The 24890-nt window shown below is 39.5% G+C and overlaps 1 protein-coding gene across 7 annotated transcripts; it reads left to right on the top strand.

The window, feature by feature from the left end:
- tlcd3bb (TLC domain containing 3Bb) lies at positions 1 to 24890 on the top strand. 7 transcript variants are annotated; one of them, XM_061232169.1, is made up of 8 exons: positions 1 to 376; positions 553 to 791; positions 2795 to 3418; positions 3854 to 3937; positions 12884 to 13100; positions 15815 to 15910; positions 20024 to 20133; positions 22405 to 24890. In XM_061232169.1, exons 3-8 carry the CDS (start codon positions 3294 to 3296, stop codon positions 22658 to 22660), a joined length of 888 nt encoding a protein of 295 aa, XP_061088153.1. In that variant the 5' UTR covers positions 1 to 376; positions 553 to 791; positions 2795 to 3293; the 3' UTR covers positions 22661 to 24890. The 7 variants fall into 7 exon arrangements, with proteins under 7 accessions (XP_061088153.1, XP_061088156.1, XP_061088152.1 ...); XM_061232172.1 differs by having other exon boundaries at positions 549 to 677; positions 3334 to 3418; XM_061232168.1 differs by having other exon boundaries at positions 549 to 677.

Raw genomic sequence — 24890 nt, 5'->3', positions numbered from 1 at the left:
GAGAGAGAGAGAGAAAGGGAGAAAGGGGGAGGCAAAAGCAGCTAGGGCACGTTTGCTAGCCACAGAGGTAGATGATTCGATTTCCCCCCACACAAAACAGGTTTTACGTTTCTCTTAAATGATATACAAAATAAAACGGAATTGATTACGTAAAGCAAATATTTAATCGGTTAAATGTTTGCTAACATGGCTAGTTTTCTTGAATAGCCTAGCTAGCTAATCTCAAACAGTAGGCTAGCTAGCTAGCTCACCAATCGATAACGCGGAATTGTAGCTAGCTGACGTTAGCTAGCTAACTAGCTATCTAGCACGCACACAAGCAAGCATGCACACGGTATAGGAGGCAGTCGGATTGCAGCGAACAGTCAACAGAAAGGTGAGCGCTTACCATTTAAATCGAACCTAAAGCCTGCATCAGAAAGCATCTGCGAGCTTAGTGTAAGAAAAAGATTAGGTTCAGAAGGCGAGAGACCGGTGTGCACGTTAAGGTAGCGCAGAGGGAAACTCGCATATTTGGTTGCCTCATAGGTTTTCTTCGTTTTGTCTAGCCAGCTATTGAATATACGAAACAAAAACCATGCGGACCGCCTTAGCGGATACCGACCGGACCCTGCAAATCGCCTTCCCTGGGGTACAAGTTTCTTCGGGCCGCTGACCGGACGCCACGGGACCCCGACGTAAATTTATCCTTCTAACTGACTCATTTGTAAACCCCTCTTCCCTGTGGACAACCCACCTTCCCCGACATCCTCCCATCATCACTCCCATTTTGTGCTTCTGTGTTTTTAAAGGTATAACTGGCATTTTGCTGACAAATTTCACACTGCTATTATTGATAGGACAAGGGGCCTGATTTCACCACTTGGGTTAGCTATGATTGCTGTTCAGCCATCTAGTTGGCATGTTAGTACAGTTACATGTTGCATTGCTTTGACCCATGGTGTGCATGGATTATCTATCGTTAATGTAAGATTATAAGTAACGTTATACATATTATTTTACTGGTTACGGTAGTTTCCCAACTTCCCCAGATAATTAACTGGCTAGCTAACAAAATCAGTACCATGTATAACGTCCTTTAGTTCACAAATTCAAATTGCATCAGGAAGACAACGTAAACCAGCTATATATTCCCAGACATTTTGCTTGCTTACTGCTCTAACGTTACTAGTGGATGGCTAGTTTACTGCCACTATAGTCAATTATTTATTGTTGGCCAATTAGTTGCCAGTTTATTTGCTTAAATATGTCGTATCTATTGCTAGCTGTAGCTATTATTGTTGCCTCATATTAGCTAGTGGCTAACGTTACGTTAATTGCCTTAGAAGGGCGCACCGTTATTCCGTTCTACAAACTGTTCATCTAGAGGTGTTAGCGCATTGCGCATTTCACCGGCAGAGCTACTTACTGAGCGGCTTGTTTAGGGCCAATTGATTGATCAGTTATAGTTTCTTAAATGCGTCCTGGGTTGTGCGTAGTGCCGTAGCCTATTACTATGTTTTATTTAATGCTTTACATCGGTTGGCTTTACGTCCGTCGTATTGTGTCTTGTTTTGTTAGTCGGATGATAAATATGACTTATCACTATCAGACGGGAGGCAGCACAGCACAGGCCCAGTGATTTAATCAGTCTGTCTTGGGACAACAAAACTATTCTGCGGCTTGTCTCTTGTACTTTTCTCCGTCAGGTCCTTGTTCTCTGTTCTCTGTGTTAATTTCTCCATGCATGTAATCTCTCTCTCTCTCTATCTCTATCTCTCTCTCTTCTCTCTCTCTCTCATTCCCTGTAATCTTTCTAAATCTCCTGCTCTCTAATCCGTGCCAAATCTATTTTGGTTTAACATTTCCCCTCCCCCCTCTCTCTTGTTTCCCTTTCTCTCCCTACCTTTGTCTGAATGTTCTGGGAAACTTCGCTCTTTCATTTAAACTACTTGACATTCTCCTTGTTTTTCTGGGTTCTTGGAATTAATTTTACTCATTGCCACATCAGCCGACTACGAAGCAAGATTACGGGGTTAGCGAGGTAGTTTCAGATCTAACCCTGGGCTTCCGTACTACGAAAATGAGTTACTTTCAATCTGGCTATATCTCCGGGGAAATGTATGCTGCGCGTCTAAAGTGGTCCGGGGCTGGTTATCGTCAGGCTATCAGTTATTCCTCAGGTGAGAAATAATGCCGCTCAAGTAGCCTACGCCCCAAGCTGCCCTGCTATAGGCTAATTTTTGCATACACCACCACTTTTACGGGTACGCGCACAGCTCTTTACTTAAAAAGTCCCGTCTTCACTTAGCAAGTTGGTAACCTCTTTCGTAGTACCGGTTAAGCCGGTTATTTGGTTTTGTGAAACCAGGTTACGCAAAGAAACCCTGGGTCTTGTCTTGTTAGTTAGTCTTGTTAGTTTAAAGTGGATTTCTATTTAATTATTCAGCTTTCTCATGTTTAATGTATTTGATGTACAAGATGTACAAACATTCTGTGCAGCAAAGATTCTGTTGTGCATCAATTTTCTTAGGTACACTGTCCAGGCAATCCCTGACAGCCGCAATCAAGATTATATCTGAAAAGCAGTCTGTTCCTGTATTCAATATATTACTACGCCAAAATGAAATGTTTTTGCTATTGCATTTAATTTGAGAAAATGATAATTTAAAAAAATCTGAGACCAATTTAATATGAAAAAATCTATGGTGCCTATTACCTTTGCACAGTAACCTGAGTATATTTGTCTAACTGATTTTTTTCTTTCCCTCCATTCTTTGTTCTGTCCCTCCTTTCTCTGTTTCTTGTTCTATAGGTTGATCAACACTTTGCTTTGATAGGGATTCATTTTCAGGTCAATAGTGGAGTGGGAGGGCCTGTGAAGTCAGCATATTCAAGAAAGAAAGCAGAAAAAATTGTTATTGCTTTGCTAAACCATTATAAAACATTAATGACCATTCCCTCCAAAGAAAATAATTTTTGAATCATATTTTATGTCCTGTTTTATAAAACAAATAAAATGCAGAAAATTACTTTCCCTGTTCATTAGTACACATTTGTATTAATTAGGCCTACATGTTGTTCTGGTTATTACCATATAATGCCCTCATCCCTCAATAAGTCCCTGCTCTATAAGGATCCCATTTCTGAGCATACTAGGATATAAGATGTTTTTTTTAACCTTGTGGAAACATCTTTGTAACTGGTATTTTTTTAAATTGAGTGCAGTTTAGTTGAATTCAGGTTTTTTTTAAAGACAGTGCCACTGTTTTCAGAGGGAACAGCAACTTGTCTATCGAGCAAATTCTGGGACCATGTTGAGTATTTTAGCCGCGGGATCCATCTTTTTCCCAGGACTATTCCTGCTGTCGAAACGTTGTCTCAAACGCATCCCAGGACTAAGATGGAGCGAAGGGGATGCAGTTATTGTTTCTGCCAGGTAAAAATGGAGGAAATGGTTTTGAAACATTAACTGAATTATTTTGTTTTACCTGGTTATCAAAATGGGTTGTGACCAGAAATGCTGTGCGTTTTACATATGTTAAAGGTATTAAGATGACTAAACCTTTTCTTCGATCAGACTGCTCGACTTAAGCTGTTGCTTAATAATGTAAGAGGGAGTAAGACAGCTTTTTTGCCGCTGAGTGTCACATTTTTCTATTTTAAATCAAATGTTGAATTCTGTGATGTGAGTATTCTTCATTTAAAAGACTATTAAATCAATTATATCATTTTCATTAAAAAGTGCTTCCTATGTGTAACATTAATTATAGTGCCTTCTATAGCAATGTTTAGAAATGGTTCTGAATTGCAGCTGTTATGTTATTATGACAATATAACCTATTGAGGCCCTTCATTTGTGTTTTGTTCTCAGATTGGTCTCTTCCATTCAGGCAGTTATGGCTTCCTCAGCGGGTTACATCATTGCAACTTCCTGTGATGACATCATTGAGGACCAGTAAGAGAATACTGTCATTATTCATTATGGCTACTTGCTTTTTTGACATTGGATAGTATGCCTTGGTTGTTGGTTGTTGGATGTAACTGGATGTCCATCAGGGTGTCTGTGAATTGTATCTGTATTTGGCAGGTAGTTAATTTTTTCTGGCAGCACTTTGTAAAAGAGGGTGAGTGAGAGATGCCATTAAAGGGAGCTCTATGGTGACTGTTCTGACATGATACAAACAACAGGCTGACTCAAGCTTCCCAGGCTGACATCTGCGCAGTGCACAGCATCGGATATACAGCAATGAAATCTCATTTAGGATGCAGGTCATTTAAATTAATTAAGTTGTAGGCACGTTGAGTGGCCACAGATAGGGCTGCGTTACTTCAGCTTAAAATTGAAGTCTGCTTTTCCCCTCTGGATCTAACATCTGTTTTGATTAGTGAGTGTAGCTGTTAATTTACTAACCACTCTAGGAAAAATTAATTGTCTGTTGGTGTGCCTGAAAATGTCACAGTGAAGCTAAATTAAAATGTATTGTTATACATTTTTAATGATTATAAATGTTATTTAGTCAATAATTGCAATCTAAGAAAAATAATGTTTCGTTTCATTTTATTTTTCCAAGGAAAATTTTTAACTGGATCCTTGTCTTTTGTTTTGCTACAGTTGACCCAAAGAAGTCTATAAATTTGTGATTGCTTGCTGATTAGCAGAGTGTTCCCACTTGTATGGGAATTTGACAATTGCATTAATAAAGAAAGAATTGAAAAGCAATAAGAAATGTATTTTGACTTGTATGAAAAACCCTCAATTCAATATAATGAAGTAATGAAGTATTCTGGATAAGAATAGCACTTTTTAGAGTATCACAATGTTAACTAACTATAACCATTTATACCACTAACCATACTTTCTATTGACCCTCTATGCTATTCTATGTATTGAGGTTTAGAATATGTGAAGGATCAGATTAAAATTAGGACCATTCTAGAGAAGTTACAGTGAGCAGCATAATTAATTGAACAGTAACATTTTTAGTGATTTTGGTGACAGCACCTTTTGTACATTCCCCCCCACACCATCTTAAGGTAGAACAAGTAATTGTTGAATTGGCTTCACAGATGTTTCGTTAGGCAGGTGTATTCATTTGTGTCTGTAGTGAATGCAGAAGAGAGCTGTTGATGTCTAGTCTTGATTCTTGACTTTGCCATTGCCTTTGGAGATTATTGTTGGGGTATGACAACATGAAGAAGACAGCAGTGTTGATGCAGTGAGTTGAGGCTCAGAAATGAAAATCAATCAATCAGAAATATTGCAAAAAAAATGGGCATGCCCTAGTCAACAGTTTGGTTCATTATCAACAAGAAAATAACAACTGGTGAACTCAATTATGTGAAGAGACCCGGTAGACCGAGGAAAACCACTGTAGTGGGTGACCGGAGAATACTCTCTATGGTGTAGAAAACACTCCTCGATGTAGGAGCAGATGTGTCAAAGTCTACCATAAGTAGAAGACTACACCAGCAGGGCTACAGAGGGTACACTACATGATGCAAATCACTTATAAGCCTGAACAGAAAGGCAAGATTAAAGTTAGCAACAAAAAAAAAAAAAAAAGCACCTAAAAAAAGTCTTGTGGACGCATGAGACAAAGATTAATGTACCAGAGTGATGGAAAGAAGAAAGTGTGGAGAGAACAAAAAAGGAAATGCCCATGATTCAAAGCATATCACCTCAAAGTCTACAGACATATTTCATCTGGTCAGATAAAACCAAATGTCTCCAAACGTATTGGACGACACTTCATCACGCAACAACCTGAAATATAATGCTTGAGTAACAAAGAGGTTTTTGATGCAAATACGCTCAAATGAAAGCTGAGGCTGCACTTCTTTGTCATTGAAATTTTGAAAAATGTGTCCCTGTCCAATGAATTATGGTAATAATAGCCTAGAAAGTTTTGGATGCTGCTGTGAAAAATATTGATGTTAGATGGCTCAGTAATTGAATTAATTGAATGAGTAAGAGATGGAAGTGATAGTTACCAGCAATATTATTTAATCAATGATGAAGACAATAGCGAGAGTCAAGAAAGACTGAGTTCAGACCAGTGTAAAAGGACAGAGCACATGAATAAGGTTCAGGAAAATGATGTTTCCTGAAAAATGAATGTTACCTGAACAAGAAATAATGTTGATTGTAAACTAGGGGTGTGAACCGTTTAACTGAAACTGATTTGTAGATGTTTTCTGAAGCTGAAATGGTAAGCTCAGTTAGAAATATATGCACGTTCACCAGGTTTACATTATAAACCAAGCAATTGACAAGCTACAGTTCTAGTTCTAGCAAGCAATCTTAAAATTAAAATCCAAACAGGGAATTGAATGCTACAGTATTTGAGTTATCAGAGAATTTCTGTAGCTGTTGGTTGGTAATATGGCTTATTGTAACGTTATGTCGTTTCTTAAAGTTAACAGAAGATCTGAGTTTATTCGTTGACACGCAAATTCAAACTACCGCTAAAGTATGAATGCTTTCAAAAATTGAAATGTTAATAGTTTGTTTTTATCAATTAACAAAATGCAAAGTGAGTGAACAGAAGAAAAATCTAAATCAAATCAATATTTGTGTGACTACCCTTTGCCTTCAAACCAGCATCAATTCTTGTAGGTACACTTGCACAAAGTCAGGGATGTTGTAGGCATATAGTCAGGTGTGATTAACCAGTTATACCAAACAGAAGCTAATGATCATCAATTTAATATGTAGGTTTAAACGCAATCATTAACTGAAAAACTGGTTTAAAACTGGGTGAGGAACAGCCAAACTCTGGTGAGGTTGCTGAAGATTTAATGTCATACACCATGGCAAGACTGAGCACAGCGGCAAGACTGAGCACAGCAACAAGACTCAAGGTAGTTATGCTGCATCAGCAAGGTCTCTCCCAGGCAGAAATTTCAAGGCAGACAGGGGTTTCCAGATGTGCTGTCCAAACTCTGTTGAAGAAGCACAAAGAAATGGGCAACGTTGAGGACCGTAGACCCAGTGGTTGGCCAAGGAAACTTGGATGAAAGACACATCATGCTTACTTCCCTTCGCAATCGGAAGATGTCCAGCAGTACCATCAGCTCAGAATTGGCAGAAACCAGTGGGACCCAGGTACACCCAACTACTGTGCGGAGAAGTCTAATCAGAAGTGGTCTTTCCTGGCGGTATTCTCTTCCGCTGTCACTGCCGCCAAAGCGAAATACTATCAGACGCAAATTCAGAACTCCGCTTCTAACCCCCGGAAACTGTTCTCCATTTTCTCCTCTCTCCTCAATGCACCGCCTCCTCCGCCTCAGTCCTCCTTCACTACTGAAGACTTCGCTGATTTTTTTCGATGAGAAGGTCACAGTCATCCGCAGATCCTTTACAACCACCGCCTCCCTTACTGTGCCATTTCCCCCCCCCCCCAGGCCCATCCCTTCCTTTTCCACTTTCTCCCCCCTTACAGACTCAGATGTTTCTCAACTCCTCCTCTCCCACCGCCCTACAACCTGTGCCCTTGACCCTATCCCCTCTTCTCTTCTCCAGACTATCACACCTGACATTCTCCCATTTGTCACCTCCCTTGTCAACTCCTCCCTGTCTTCCGGCTGTTTTCCAGCATCCTCCAAGAGGGCCCACATCACTCCGCTGCTAAAAAAGCCTACTCTGGATCCCTCCATCATCCAGAACTACCGCCCGGTATCTCTTCTTCCTTTTCTTTCTAAAACCATAGAACAAGCTGCCTCTACTCAACTTTCTTCTTTCTTTTCTAACAACAACCTGCTAGACCCCCATCAGTCTTGCTTCAGATCGGGCCACTCGACAGAGACCGCGCTCCTCTTCGTCAGTGAGTCGCTCCATGCCGCACGAGCAGCCTCCCTCTCCTCTGTCCTCATTCTTCTAGTTCTCTCTGCTGCCTTCGACACTGTGGATCACTCCATCCTCCTGTCCACCCTGTCAGCAACGGGCATCTGTGGCACAGCCCTGGACTGGATTGAGTCCTACCTCTCTGGTCGCTCCTTCCAGGTTGCCTGGGCTGGTACGGTATCGACACCTCGGCCCCTTGCCACAGGAGTTCCCTGGGGCTCAGTCCTAGGCCCGCTTCTTTTTTCTCTTTATACTCGTTCCCTTGGCCCTGTGATCACTGCACATGGGCTATCCTACCACTGCTATGCGGACGATACCCAACTCTTCATCTCATTCCTACCATCTGATACACAGGTGTCTGCCCGTATCTCTGCTTGCCTGAGTGACATCCAGAGCTGGATGGACAACCACCATCTAAAGCTCAAACCAGGTAAGACTGAAATGATATTCATCCCTGCTAATACCTCTCCCCATCTGGATCTCTTCATTTCCCTCGGGGATACCACACTCACGCCATCACCCAGTGCAAGGAACCTCGGCGTGGTGATGGACAGCAGACTGTCCCTTTCCGAGAACATTGCGGCAGTGACCCGGTCATGCAGGTTCTTCCTATACAACATACGGAGAATCCGCCCCTTTCTCACCCCCTACTCGACCCAGCTCCTGGTCCAAGTGATGGTTCTGTCCCGCCTGGACTACTGCAATTCCCTCTTGGCTGGCCTCCCAGCGTCCGCCATCAGACCCTTCCAACTTAGCCAGAATGCAGCAGCTCGTCTGGTCTTCAACCTTCCCAAATACTCACACGTCACCCCAATTTACTTCCCTTGACTGGCTGCCTGTCATGGCTCGCATCAAATTCAAAACATTGGTGCTAGCCTTCCAAGCTGTTAAGGGGTCTTCCCCAGCTTACCTACAAACAATCATCAGACCCTACACCCCTGCCAGACCTCTTCGTTCAGCCTCCACAGGCCGCTTGGCACCTCCCCCTCTACGAGCCTCCACCTCACGCTCACGACTACTGTCTGTTCTGGCTCCACGGTGATGGAACAAACTCCCCGTTGAGGTCAGAACTGTAGAATCTCTCCCCCAAAAAAAATAAATAAATAAAAATAAAAAAAAGATAGGCCCTGGTCCTTATCTTTGTTGTACGGGTAGCAACTGAAATTGTACTTCCCTCTAGGGTCTTTCAGCACACTTATCCCTGGTTATGGGTATGCACTTTGTTGTACGTCGCTCTGGATAACAGCGTCTGCCAAATGCCAATAATGTAATCTAATGTAATGTCTTCATGGAAGAATTGCAGCCAAAAAGTCATACTTCCGACGTGGAAACAAGGCAAAGCGACTCAACTATGCACGAAAACAAAGGTCCAGAAAAATGTGAAATATTCGGCTGTAGCAGAAAGCAGTTTGTTCGCCGAAGGGCTGGAGAGCGGTACAAGATTGAGTGTCTGCAGGCAACAGTGAGGCATGATGGAGGTTCCTTGCAAGTTTGTGGCTGCATTTCTGCAAATAGAATGAATGGTCTCCTCAATGCTGAGAAGTACAGGCAGATATTAACCATCATGCAATACCATCAGGGAGGCATCTAATTGGCCCAAAATGTATTCTGCAGCAGGACAACGACCCCAAACATACAGCCAATGTCATTGAGAACTATCTTCAGCGTAAAGAAGAACAAGGAGTCCTGGAAGTGATGGTATGGCCCCCACAGAGCCCTGATCTCAACGTCATTGAGTCTGTCTGGGATTACACAAAGCATTTGAGGCTGCCTAAATCCACAGAAGAACTGTGGCTAGTTCTCCAAGAGGTTTGGAACAACCTACCTGCCAAGTTCCTTTAAAAACTGCAAGTATACCTAGAAGAATTGATGCTGTTTTGAAGGCAAAGGGTGGTCACACCAAATATTGATTTGATATTCAATATATACAATACACCTGCCTAAAACCTTTGCACAGTATTGTGTGTGTTCGTGTGTGTGTATATATATATATATATATATATATATATATATATATATATATATATATAAAGCAATATATTACAATATATTATCATTAGGCTATTTATCCATTGGATATTGAAAACAAAAATTCTCTGCTTTCAGCAAAAAATGGACCAAGTTAATCTCACCACCACAATTGTCCCGTGCCGTATGAAATGCATTGGCAAAGTTTACCGTTACAGAAAAATATATCAAATTGTACAGAGACCTGTATTGGCATAAAAGTAAAATCATTAGACCAGTCGCCTATGGTAAAATGGACCTGGTGTTATCATATTATATCAGGCAAATATTGCGTGACCACAGAATTTTGAGTGCACAACCCTGTCCATAACAAAGTTATAAACAGCAGCATATTTACTAATTTCGTGCCAATCAAGTCTATCAGGCAGAAGCCATAGAGCAGAGGGATGAAAAGATGAAGAATGATAATTTTAACCGATGCATTTTTTAAAAATGACATACGATCAAATCTTTCATTTGGCAGTTAGGCTATTATCTGACTTGCAATATTGACTTTTAACTATTGAGATGGCCCAAAATAAAGTTTTAAATGCAATTAAATTTGTCAGTTTACCAGAGTACTGACAAATTTAATTGCATTTAAAAAAATGGGATGGTAACCATTTACAAAAACTGATGATTTGTCACATCCCTAATGTAAACAAGCATTTCAATAAAATAAATGTGCAAATGGCTGTAAATAAAAATGACAGGAATTTTTAACCCTTTCAAGCTGTTGGATAAAAATGAATGAGAACAAATTTCTTATTTTCTCATTTTAATTGCGAGTATTTGTACTTGCACAGCTTAGTCTTTTTTGATGCAGTCCATTTAAGCAAACTTGAATTCGTAGCATTTCAGGTTATCCTTTCTCAGAAGTAAAAAAATCATTAAATCTCCTGGTAACTTGCAGCCTTCAAGTCCAGGTCCCTAGCCATCATGTTGCACTACTGCCCTTTTAACCATGGTTTTGACTGATCAGAAATGACAGTTGACTAAACAGTGTCCGTGAAATGTCAATTTGTATGGTTTGAGGTTTTTTGGTGCCGAATAGATGAAGCTTTTTAAAAATAAATCTTGGGAGACAAGAAAGTACAGAAGTACAAAATGTAACCTTGCAAATAGCATACAGTGCAGTCCATAAGTATTTGGACCGTGGTATAATCTTTTCTGTTGGCTATCTGCTCCAGCTCATTGGATTTGAAATTAAATGAAAATGCAGTTATTATAGGTTGTCACCAGGCTTCTCGGCTGTTTCTCATTAGTTGGGTGTATTCAACCACTTCCTTCAGCTTTTGATTGCCTTTTTAATTGATTCTGTTATTGGCAATAAGGACAACAGACAATGACAGTCAAGGAAGCAATAATGAGGCCAAGAAATAAAATAAGAAAAAAGAGGCAGAGACATTGGGCAAACAATAGGCTTCCAAAATCAGCTGTTTGGAAAAGCCATAAGGGGTTAAGTAGAGAGCACTGGTGAGTTCAGCAATCACAGCTGAAGAGAGGGTACGCTGTAAGATGATAATCACTCTTTAGCTGCATAAAAGGGGTGCCCAGGTTACAGTTTAATGAATAGTACTAACAGCCTGCAGAGTTCTGGAAAAAGACTGATGGCAAGAGCAAAGTGCAAAGCTAAAAGAAACAACAAAAAACGAAGCACCCCCCCTCTCTGAAACATGATGGTGAGGGTGTTATAGTTTTGGCATGTTTTGCTGCCACAGGTGCTGGCTCACTTACCTTCATTGGTTCACTCAAATGCCACCACACTCATTGGATGGTGCATCTTCCCACAGCAAGGCAATGATGCCAAACATACACCAATGCTCTTTCTTCCTAGTGATGTTCTGAACTGTTTTTTGTATAGAAAATTGTATTTTTTTTTCTTTTTTTGGGGGGTAAGCCTATTGTTTGGCCTATGTCTCTGACAGTTTTTTTTTCTTATTTCTCCCACAACTGTGGTCATGTCGACAAATGATAATAATAGACTCCAAAGGCCTAGAATGAAAAATAGATACTGTAGTCTGTCCTATACATGCACTAAGGAAGCGATTGAATACATCTGTCTATTCATGATTGGCTGAGAAGCCGACTGTCCAATTACTTCTGGTCACCCTAAAATGGGGGGAAATGTATGAAAAAGGATGTAATTCCTTCACAGATTACCCAATATGGATGTGAATACCCTTAGATTAAAGATGACAGTCTGCACTTAAGCCTCACATTCATTGTTTAAATCCAATGTGCTGGAGCACAGAGCCAAAAGAACAGAATTTTACCACTGTCCAAATACATACGGACTGCACCATATACACTCAGTGAGCACACTATTAGGTATTTATTAGACCTATTCTATTTTACTTCTTGGTCTTCTGCTGCTGTAGCCTGTTCACAGCAGCCATTGTTGTAATGTAATGTGTGGTTATTTGCGTTATGGTCACCTTCCTGTCTGCTTCGACCAGGCTGGCCCTTCTCCTCTGACCTCTCATTAACAGCGTGTTTTTGCTCGCAGAACTGCTACTCACTGGATGTTTTTTGTTTTTCGCACCATTCTCTGCAAACACTAGAGACTGTTGTGCGTGAAAATCCCAGGAGATCAGCAGTTTCCAAGATGCTCAAACCACCCTGTCTGGCACCACAATCATTCCATGGTCAAAGTCACTTCAATCACATTTCTTCCCCGTTCTAACATTTGGTCTGAAAATCCTCCAAGCTGGTGTACATGTCTAACTAATAAAGTGCTCACTGAGTGTATACTTAACCTGGCTTACTGTTTCTTTGTTGGCCATGTCTGTGGCCTTAGTGATGGAACAGTGATTGACTTTACCTCCACCCCGTCATCTCTGCACAATTAAAAAGTAAAGTGAACTTTCACTAAGTTTGCTTTATTTTCTTCATTGTCATTGAAGCATTTTGAGCAATGTTTAATCTTTGATTTTCTATAGTGAAACAAATCTTTAGCCTAAACTCAACTGTATTTTCTCTACATTCTTCTTGAACATAAGTATGTTTTTCTGTATTTATATTCTTGATCTGTTTCTCTTTCTCTACCAGGCACTGGCTAACGACCACCTACATCCTCTTTGCAGTGCCCTACTTTGTCTATGACATCTATGCCATGTTCATGTGCTATTGGCACAAACTGCAGGTAAAAGGTCATGAAGATGGACCCAAGCCTATTGGCGCAGCCCTGATCAGCTACCTACGAAGAGAATTCCTCATGGTTCTACACCATGTTGTCATGGTCACTGTCTGCTTCCCTGTTTCTGTGGTAATTATCAAAATGGAATTTCTAAATAATGTTTATTTATTAGGCGTGTGTGTGTGTGTGTGTGTGTGTGTGTGTGTGTGTGTGTGTGTGTGTGTGTGTGTGTGTGTGTGTGTGTGTGTGTGTGTGTATGTGTATGCATGTCAAGGGGGGTTATATATACATTTATTATGTATGTGTACCCATTTTATCTATGAACAGACAAGATGAATGAAGGGGAAAAGTTGTCTGACTGCCTTTTATTCACCGTTTAAATGAAAGGGACACGAAAACAAGATAATTGAAACATCAACAAAAAGGTACTGACGCCAGAAAGAGAACAAAAGGTCCAGAGGGACTGAGCAGCTAGCTCACACATTTGCCTTGCAGGGAAAAAGGTCTCTCTGTGGGCCTGAGCCCTAGGCCTTTAATAGAGCCTAATAATTGGCCAATTGGTATCAGCTTCTCTGACTGGCAATAAACCACAGCTGCTGCCATGCCTGTGAGTGGGGCTGATGCTGATGCTGATGCTGATGCTGTTTCTGATATTTCAGAAATGTGATCATTATCTGATTACATTTCTATTGCGTGATGTAACCATGTTTATATTTACACACAATCATATAGACACATACATATGTCTGATTAAGTGTGTACATGAGAGAAAACCGGTACTTGATTAGGTAGATGGTGAGAAATAAACTCCTATTACATTGAAAGAAGAAGAGGTTATGTTGCACAATGTAAGTGCATCCATCTCCATGTATTAGAGATGGATACTAGAGTGTCTGCAAGACATTGCCATAGTCTGCTCCCCTTGGTGAACCATAATGGCCACCATCTGGTTCCCTGTGTCCGTGGTAACTGTTGCTGTTAGTGGCTGCATAGCAACCAAGTATCAGCGTGATTATAATGTGAATGTTTTCAATAGATAGGGAAAAGGGAGGTCATGACAGGGTGAGATAAATGATGAGTAAGGTTAAACTGCAAAAAGAAAGGGTGTTTGTGTCTGTGTGTGTCGTGATATCAGTGACGTATAGTGATGCATGCTCTTTTACCTCAATGGTTTCATATGTTTAGGCATGACAACCTTCATCTAATGCTCACCAGTTCTAAATAGGGATGGGCATGGTCAATCAATTTAACCGGTTAACCGAAATGGACACCTACCCAAATGGGCCAATGTCTCAACCAGCTAACTTTTTTTAATATTACATTTTTTTATATTTCATATTTTAATATTTGTATTATTCTAAATACTGCATTATAGGATTTATAATTGGCTTAACTTTTCTAAAAACATTACATTTTGTGTTCTATATTTTGATTGAAGTTGTGGGTAGCCAACAGCAGTAGGATTTTGCGGCATTGCAGCCCCACCAACTCAAGAAGGCAGTGTAACTTATGGCAACATTTTGAAGAGAATAATCTGCTAAAAATATGTAAAAAATATACATATGTAAAATATGTTGCATCAAACTTAGTTTGCCTGTAACAGGTATATAATATATAAACATGAGCTGTGCCGCAAGTTAAGTTACTTGTCACTTGTATGATTAGCCTACTAAGGATATGTTGCCTCATAGCTTTTATTTAGCTTAATACAATGTTCTTGATCCCATGGAATTGTTAAAGTGAGAATATACCAGTGCACAAGACCTGGACAGCGTAGGTTTAGAAGGAACAGGTAACAGTGGAGTTAAATTTGCTGTCAGTAACATTGCTTTTTCCACCGTCGGCGGCATAGGCTACGTGACTGTTACATGTTGGATGGGAAATTGAAACGGCTGTGCTGCATGCATAGATGAGAGGCACACGTCCGAAAAACACTGCAACTCTTTCATCTGATTAGAATCAGAATGAGAATCGTCACTTGCATTTTTATTGTCTTTGAAATGAAGTGAAACAAAAAAAGGTAAAATGGGGGAAATGCAGTGGTTTTGCACTTGCAGACTTGAATATCTTAAATCAATTGTAAAATTAAAGAAGAATAGTAGGCTAGCCATAAAAACAGGTTGCTTGTTACATTTCCATCCAAGCCACCAGATTTTGTAAACCGCAAACCCGCGACTTCCCAACAGCAGGCAGCGGCGAGCGGGCAACTCTGTCTCCCGGGAGCCACGCCGTTGTTCCACGCAGTTGTTCCTCAGCTTAACCATAAATACATTTTAATCAAATTCATTTATTTTCTGCCACCCCCAAGTTTTTCCTGAAATGATGCCCCTGTTGTGCATTAACATATCTATTGTGCTTATACAGAATTTTTATGTTTTGGCTGTGGTCCAGCCTATACAGCCTATTACCAGGGTTCTAAAAATAGAGAAAATACATTTTCGCCAGTTAACCAACACATACTGAAAATATTTCCCTCGTGACAAATAACACAATAGTCACTTTCATTATTTATGATTTAATTACTTACTGTCATTATTTATTCAACCAAAAATAAGCCAACATGCATACAGCTGCTGTGAAACAGTAACTGCACCCCATGATTCAGCAGATTGCAGTTACCTGAACAAATCATTTTCTGTATTAGTCTGTCAGAGACATCTGAGATTACTTTATAAAAAGCATTAAAGCTTGAGAGTAAATGTATTGAAATAAAACTATATCGTTTCTACATTTAAAAAAAAGTTTTATCAAGGTTGCCGATGTGAGTTATGTGTGTGTGTATTTGTGTTATTACATGGATTGATTGATTGCTTCTCCTAACAGTACTGTCTGTCTCCTTTCAGTTCTGGCGTCAGGGAAAGGGAGATTATTTTCAGGGTGTCATGTTTCTGGCTGAACTCAGCACACCTTCCGTTTGTTTGGGAAAAATTCTTATTCAGGTAAAGACCTCTTTCTCTTGCATCATATCTCTTCTATATATAATATACACATCTGTAGATTCAGTGTTCACCTTATTCGGTAAACCTGTTGCAAATATTGAATCAGCCAATCATGTGGCAGCAACAAAATGTATATAAGCATGGAGACATGGTCAAGAAGTTCAGATGTTTTTCAGACCAAATGTCAGAATGGGGAAGAAATGAAATGCAAGTCACGATGACCATGGAATGAATGTTGTTGCCAGACAGGGTGGTTTGAGTATCTTGGAAACTGTGAAGCCACTGTACCTACTAGCAATTGGGGACTTTCTGTTCAGTACACACTGCAAACCGAACAAAATGTCACATTATAACATATTTCATATTATGTCCCAGTAGTTTTTTTTTAAGTTTATACATTAAGTATAAAAACTTGGAGAGATTAATATTTCACTTTTAATATTTCCTTTTGGATTTTATTTTCATAAATATATACAGTGCAGTCAACAAGTATTTGGACAGTGGTACTGTAAGGAATTTGATTTAGTTCCTGGGATAAAAATATGTTTCCATGACACTAATTTTTAATCCTGTAATATGAAGATTTGTGTGAATACGGGTTCGGATATATGTGCATTGGCTGGAGTGTGCTGAAATAATGAACATTTTGCATATACTCTTTCTGCGCCATGAAGTAGCGAATTCTCACCGGCCAAAGTACAACCGTCTCTGACCAGTATTTGTAACATAGTTTCAGAGAAAATGCGTTGCTCCCATCCGTGTGGAAGAAAGTTCAGTATAACTTCAGCTCATCAAAGAACCAACTATGGGCATGTCATTGAAGTGACGAAGAAAATGTGTTTTAGGTAATTACATTTTTCCAACGCTGTATAATTTGTTAGACTTGCATAAAAAATGCAAAAGAAACTAGCATTTTCATTACGCATGCGGAGTCTGTTGCGCTTCGGAAAAAAAACAGTTCTTGAGATTTTATACCAACAAAGGTAGAAGGTGTTACAACAACAAAAAATATTTTGTGATGCCTACATCAATAGAGGACTTGCTTTGGATGAGTTCCAATTGATCTCTCATCTGATTGAATATTTCTGAGGAAGACAGTGAAAACACCATTGACAACACAATAGAGGGCATTTTCATGAAGTGACCCCATTTTCTATTTGTGAGCATCTAAATACATTCTAAAACTTGTATTATTCAGTATGCTTATAAATAAGGAGCTTTTGAATAATAAATAGTATGTGAAATTATGGAATGTGTTTGACTTTGATGGGGGTCAATCAATGGACCTCAATGAATATATTAGTATACTAGATGGTATCATTGTGATTATTCTACTTATTTTTTATGATCTTCTCGTTGCTGTCTGATGATAGCTGCAAGGAGAGGGCATTTTAGACAGAGAGGTAGGGGAGGGTGACAGGCAGGGGGAAGTGCAAACAAGTGTTGTATAGTTTAGTAAGCAAAATGCAGTATTTTACACTTCATAAGACCCATAATATCATTTAGTTTCCATGTGTCCTTTTGGAGTGTGCAAATGCCTAGAAAACTGCCTATAAATGGATTACAAAAACAATGCTGAATGCTAATTTTGGTGATTTGGTCCTCAAATTTGAAAGGGGATTTGTCCAGTGTTGTGAGTTAGCGCCATTGTATCTCTAAGCACAACAGCCACAGCTGCAATAATCTGGATCCAGTCAAAATCAGAAAAAATAAACCTTCAATGTGTTGAAAAACAACCCCCAAAGGGTTACCTTTCTTATGAGATCAGGATTATGCCTGTAGTCAAAAGGGTTCAAGAATAGTAACCGTTTTATTTTGGGTATGTCATTTTTAAGCTTGTGTGATAAGTGGCGATACTTAAGGGGATAACCCGACCATTTTTCTTGTCCGGGTACCGGAGTGCTGAATCAGAAAGCCCCCCGGTGAGAGAAACTTTCTCTCACCGGGAGTGACCTATCTAAATATCCCAGACTATGACCCACTTATTATTTATATGAAATAATACTAGGATCCACCTGGGTTCTGGAGCAGCTGCACATCCGGTTAGTGAGAGTATCAATATGCCCAGTGAGTAACCCAACGGTGTTACAACAAAACCATATATGAGACCAATACCCTGTGTGGTTATTGCAGAGATGCACACTCCGGCTGACGTATATGCAAACCACGTACTTTAGATGAGCTGAAAACACACACACACTCACACACTTGCGAGAGGGGCAGCCGAGAAGAGACTTTATACGACTGACGTGCTCTTCTGATTTTAACTATCACTACAGTATATATTATTCCCCTGTAAGAGTCAAAGGTGATGGCTCGTCTTACTATGATTAGATAGATAACCATCGCATTTCATATGAACTTCATCCATAATGGGCCAGCGTACATGCTTACGTACCCATCTCCAGCATAAAACCCTGTCCAGTACATATACCCAAAGCTTTGAAAGATATGTTGGGCAGACTGCTGGCTGAATGATGGTCTCTTATCAGCATCTTATAATTGAGTTGGTGCAATGGTAGAACAGCACCCGGGATTGAAGATCAGTCAACAAGTCAACAAGACATGCTAATTCAGTACACTAACTTGAGATACCATGGAAATGGCCGCATCCTCCCATTATGTGTATTACAAACTCTTGATCAACGCTGGAAAAGTCGTCATTGGAAAGGTTTGGGGGTTCAGTCTGACTCTGCTGAATCCTGAGTGTCACTTGTGCACTTTGTCACTGCTGATATCAGAATAAACCTTTCATATTTGCATCAAGTTTGAGAGACGTCCTTTTTTTCCTTTACATACCAACCTTGTAAATTGATTCTCCACATTTATCAATCACAGTGTACAATCCTCTCCAGTTGGCTGACCATGGACCTTCGTGTCCCAACTCAAATTTCTGTTCTTTCACATTTTAGTACATTTTCTTGTATTTTTTGCTTAATCCTATTTGTTGGGCAGCTAGATGATAAACAGTGGGGAGAGATGAGCACAGATTTTTTAGAAATGCTTCTGTATTCCACCCCTCTGCTAGGGGTCCTGGCATTTCTAACCACAAATGTTCTGGCATCTGCATTTTTATTCCCATCATCAACCTATGGACTGTAGCCAGTGGTTTTATGACTTACACCTCTGAAGGACATTAGAATGCTCGGAAGGTTTTGTGCCCAATTTGGACCATTGTCCAGGACCATCTTTTTCAATGACATCTTAATTGTTCTACTGGTGCGTTCAACCCCCCCAGACACTTGTGGCTGATGTGCAATGTGCAGGTGGTGTTTTACTAGATCTATTTAGCTAGATCTGTGTGTATTTGTTCTGTGAAGTGAGATGTGTTAGACTACTCTTACACCGATGCAGTCTTCACAGGCAAATCCCAAGGCTAAAACGAAGAGTAGACATTCAGAACAATTTATTGTTGAACCAATCAATCTAACAGGACACATCTGGTCAAAAAGGAACTCTTGCTCTGATACAAAAGTTGATATGTTCTCAGTTGTTTAACAAATCTCGATAAAAATACCAGGAAATAAAACTAATGGAATTTGAATCTGTCGTGTCATGTACATCTTTGGACGTGAAACTCAATTCTCTTCTGTGTATAGCAAAAACAAAGGAATTGACCTTGCCATTCCAATACTTTTGGAGGACAATGTACCACTGCCCGTCATGAGATATTGCTTAATTAAACAATGCAATTGTCATTGGTAGAGAAATTCCAGTGGGAATATGTCTCAAATCTGGCAAAAAAAACTTTAACTTATGTATACCACCAGTAAATTAATATTAAAAAAAAAAGACAATTTGGATTAAAATTGCTTAGGTTTTAATGACATGCAAACATTGTGTCTTTTGGCGCCTGATGCAACCACTGATCAGTCGACACCTCGTTGCGTTTGTGGCTTGACTGTTAATTTGTGAAACTATTCCGATAAGAAGACCATGCTGAATTGGACATTTTATTTTACAGGGTAGCTTGTCCTTTCCCCCCTTAGTATATTAACCCTTTCCCACACACTATATTAACCCTTTCCAACTTTCTCTTTTAATTTGGCGAATAGAACTGTATTAATGCTCTATCTCTTTCCCTCGCATACAATCCTGCTCATCCTCTCTCAGTACAAGCAGCAGCACACTCTCCTGCACAAAGTGAATGGAGGTCTTATGCTGATCACTTTTTTCATCTGTCGAGTTCTTCTCTTCCCCTACCTCTACTACGCCTATGGCAGGTATGTTCCTTCCTATCTCTTCCTGTCCTTCCTACCTGCCTCTCTTTCACTTCATCTTGTGTGCCTTGTGTGCTTCACTGTGAAAATGTGAAAATTGGCTGTGTTGCCATCCTGAAGTGGCACCTATTCATAACTACAGTTTTGAGATGTACAGTACTTGGTGGAGTTGGAACTGCACAGCAGAGCTGTAATGTTGAATGCCTCAAGCACATTTGATTCAAGACCAAGACCGATGCAGTTTTAGTGATATGGAACAGACTATAATTGTGGGTTTTTCAAGACTGCAACCATAATGACTGCCTACAATATAACTTGCAGTATTTCTATATGCACATTTCAGTAAGAATGCTACATCCTAGAATTTGTGGACTAAAGTCGTTCTTCATGGGAAAGCGATACCTTGCAGTTTACACTGTGTCACGGTAATGCAGTTTGATCCTTGTCCTTAAGTAGAACAAATCTTTCAGCGTTTGACATTTTTGAAGGGTGGAGAGTCAATTTGCGCTTGTCTTTGAAGCCACAGATGACAGCTCTTCCTCCAACTCTCTGTGCAAGTAGTCTGTAAAGAATATGTAAAGAAGCAGATTGGTGACACCACGTGTTTTGGAGAACTGTGGTTTTTGTATGAATTCTGCAAACAACTGGCCATTTCTAATTAGAGTGGTAATTGAACATGCACTGCCCTATGTTGGCCTGCAAATTTATAAAAGAAAAATGTAGAAAAAAATATTTCGGTATATTTAGGGGACCAAACATTGCAACACCGGCAAAAAAAACAACAACAATTTTTCTAGTATCATCTTGTACAGTGCTTAGATAATATCGCTATGTGATTAAATTAATCCTTATAATTTTATGGACTTATAGTTGAACACATTACTTACATTTGTCTGTGTTCATTAGAACCAGCACTTAAAATATACATGGTAATGGTCATTAGCTGGCTGGCTAAAATTGTGAATTTTCTAATTGAGGTACTTTTACTTAAAATGGTATGTGAAGGAACTTCAAAGATTCAAAGCTATAAGAAATATGAACTAAGTATTGTTAGCTTGCGAAGTTGGCTGTACTTTGTAAAGTTTACCCTAAATTATTGTAGCTAGCTACCAATGTTAACTTGGCTAGTATAAACTCCAGAAGCCGTTTAACTTTCCTCTTTTTTGAGCTTAATAATGTTTTTGAAAATAGGTTAATATATGCTCTCAGAAAATTCAAATGATGTACTGTTTTAACAATGCCACATTCTGACTTCAAACTGTCAAAGTGTTACTTGTTAAAGTGTAATCACAACTAGTCAGTTGAGACTATAATGTTTCTGGTGGAATTCCGCACTGGTTTTAAATGTCACTCAGCAACATCACCCGTTTAGATGAACAGCCCCATAACACATTTTCAGAATTATATTTTTGAGTCTCACAGGAAAATACCTACTGAGCTGTTGCATGGATATGACTGTAAATGGTGCTACAGAACAGAATTATAATTAGTTCTACAAGTAAAGAATGCCACATTATACCCTGAAACGGGGTACTATATGGAGCTGATTGTTTAAGTCAGTATTTTTTATTATCAGTTCCAATGTAATGTACATTTTTTGCTTGTTGTGAATGTAAATTTGCATAAATGAGAAAATAAAAGGCATTTCTTTGTTAGTGCTATGATTAGAGATTTTTTTAAGGTGCCGCAATCACAAAATTGAGTGGCATTTAAGTTGTATGTATTTCTCAACCTTTTTATGTGTTTTTCTCAACCTAATCAAAAGCACTTATCTGACAGGTTTACAGATTACAGGTTTACAAAAGATAATTTTCCATATCCAAGTTAATGCAGTGCAATTCTTAGAACATTGTCTACAAATGGTTAATGAATATGCATTTGTGAAAGCACTAAACTATGAGTCCATATGTCCCAGCATCAATACTAACTGACGGTAGAGTCCTGCATGTATTTCTGTATCCATCTTGTTACTGTATTATCTACCATATCTATTGCATTATGCCTTGCTTCTAGTCTGACATGCCATACCTACTGACTTGGCCATTTATCATGTGAACAAGATGTTCAGGGCTGTAGACATATGTTCCTTTATGCAAATTGTACCTTGTCCAACCTGTGTTCCGTAGTTCTTACTATGGCCTTTGTTATGCACTCATGTCGCTTTGGATAAATGATCCACTCAATAAATGCGATGTAATATTTAGCACTCTGGAGTGTCAACTTTAACTGCAGGTTTGTACCCCATAAAACCTGCCTCTGTTTGCTCTGTTCCAGGTATGCCTCAATCCCATTTTACATGGTCCCCTTCTCAGTGCCCTGGCAGTGTAACCTGGGAGCAGGCCTGCTCATGGCCCCTCAGGTCTACTGGTTCTCCTTGATCTGCCGGGGGGCCTTCCGCCTCTTCACCGGCTCTATGCGGTCCCGCCGCCTCCCTCCTCCGCCTAAGGCTGACTCGGAGGGTAACGTTCTGCCCCCTCCAGCCAACGGGTACAGCCCCCGGGAGACGGAGCAGGAGACGGACACGCACTGAGGAGAGGGCAGGCGGGGGTGTGAAGTGGGAGAGAGACAGGAGGGGAGGTGGCGTTGTACTGTATTTTGGGTTTTGTAACTGGTGCTTGTATCCAGAGGAGGGGAAGCTGTTACGACGCTAATAGGAGTGAGGAGAAGAAATGGAAGGTATGTAGAAGCAGAAAATTATGTTTTCTCTCACTCTTCTTTCTTCTTAGCAATCACTATTAGACTAGATTCAGAGGGGGCACACACGTGATGCTCATCATGCAACTGAAAATAAATGAGAAGAATTGCTATGGGTAAGAAGAACAAAATGGCCTAATTGTGGAATACTATGCTGAGCCTTCAAACTGGGAGGTTCCATATGGACTGATGGGGTGATACAGTACTAGAATGCTGACATTGGAAAATGATTGAAAGGCAAGTGCGTTGATGAGTATGATAGATGGTCTAAGGAACACTAGAATAGCCAACAGATTGTATTCTTTTAAAAGATAAAATCCTGTTAGAGATGTAAGGGGGGGGGGGTTCAGGATTTAGGAATGTATTATATTGTATATGATGGTAAATTATTGTAGATGACCAATTCAGCTTAATTAACAAAGAAGAAAACAAACAGTATTTCATCATTTTAGTGTTTATTTCTTATGTAATCACCGTAATTCATGTCAGTTGCCGTCAAGATTATTGTTCTCTGCAGGAAAAATATAATCTCAAATGATTCCATATTATGCTGCCTTATCCCTCCTTATATTTTCCTAACCCTTTCGTTCTCTGTTTCACTCTGGCTGTTGCATTGTTTTATTTGGACAATTAGGCTGAAATGTATTTTTCTGGGCATGTGACAAGTGTACATGGCATTTGTTATTGTATAGTTATTGTTTGTGTCCATTGTTTTTATTTGTTTTTATTAATGTAAAGACTTTATGTGAGGTTTAATTTATACACATTATTTATTTGTTTTTTATGGATTCAAAGGATTTTAGTACGGGTAGTCATTTTAGTACTCAAGGCTTATCCATGCGCCATGCTCTCCATTATTTTAACACAAGGTCGGGACACAGAGGGAAGGGAACCCACTTGGAAGGAGGAATAAGGCACAATTTCAACTGAATTCTATCTTAGAGGCAACCGATTATTTACAGGTTTTCCGCTGCAAAACTGTACTAAAGTATGGTGTTATAATTGGCTTCCTCAGGAAAGCTATACCTAACCCGGGGGAAAGACTACACCTAAACTTCTGATACAGTGGATGTCATTGTAAAATAATGCAGTGTTATGTAGCAAATGAGAGAAAATGAATTGCCGTAAATAAAGTTCACTGTCTATGTCTATTGGACTTCACGGTATGCTGGGGGGAAAAAATCTGAAACTGTACTTGATGACTAGTGTCCAGAAGCATTGTTCCAGCTAGGTACATCGAAACCATGTGATTTAACTGAGCATTCATAATTAAAACAAAAATTATTACCTTTCCCAAGGTCATACAGTGTTCGAAGAGCTATAAAACCGTGTTGGATTCCACTTAACCAACTAATGGAGTAATTACTTTGTTACTCTTATCGTTCATGCAACACTTCAAGCATATAACTCATAGAACTGTTCAGAATATGACAAAAATGTGTTTTCTTACATTTTTTAATGTTACATTTCATTAGTTTGGTATGAATACTAAAATTGTTCTGTGCAAACTGCCCAATGTGGATATTTGAATATCTTAATGATGGAGCCAAAGCGATTGATTGATCTGACCCACAAAACATAATGCATCATTTCCTGTCAGGTGCATACTATTTTAACCAATTAACTTTTGTTTATTTCATTAAGAATACACTGTAGCGCTCTCAGAAACAAGGGAAACCTCCATCTTAAAGCTAACTGAATAATAACCGACTGTACAATACTGCCCGTTACTGCTTTGCACTCTGCAATTTGCACGATGACATTGAGACTGCTCCTGTATTTCTCTATCTGCTGTTGCCATCTGAGGAATTTATCTACCTGTAAAATCCCCTCATTTTGCCAAGTTACCATGATATTGGTGCTTGTCATGAAAAGTATTGAAACGCATAGACTGTATCTTCCATAATCTATTTATGTATTTAATTTATTTATTTTGGAAGGTTTTGAATGTACATATTTATACATATTTATTGAATATACTGTGTCTGCTTCTGTTCCTTGATTGCTACCTAAAGGCTGTACTGTAACACTAATTCTCTTGGCAAAAATATACTCTGATGTCCTCC

The sequence above is a fragment of the Conger conger genome, chromosome 2 (assembly GCF_963514075.1).
Source record: "Conger conger chromosome 2, fConCon1.1, whole genome shotgun sequence".
NCBI classification, from domain to species: domain Eukaryota; kingdom Metazoa; phylum Chordata; class Actinopteri; order Anguilliformes; family Congridae; genus Conger; species Conger conger.
This window is presented reverse-complemented; position numbering and strand designations above follow the sequence as displayed.

Excerpts from the sequence above, each read along its gene's own strand:
- tlcd3bb (XM_061232170.1), top strand. The coding sequence starts at position 3,294 with ATGTTGAGTATTTTAGCCGCGGGATCCATCTTTTTCCCAGGACTATTC. Across the intron at positions 15,911-20,023 it reads TGGGAAAAATTCTTATTCAG|TACAAGCAGCAGCACACTCT; the intron begins GTAAAGACCTCT and ends ATCCTCTCTCAG. Across the intron at positions 20,134-22,404 it reads CTCTACTACGCCTATGGCAG|GTATGCCTCAATCCCATTTT; the intron begins GTATGTTCCTTC and ends GCTCTGTTCCAG.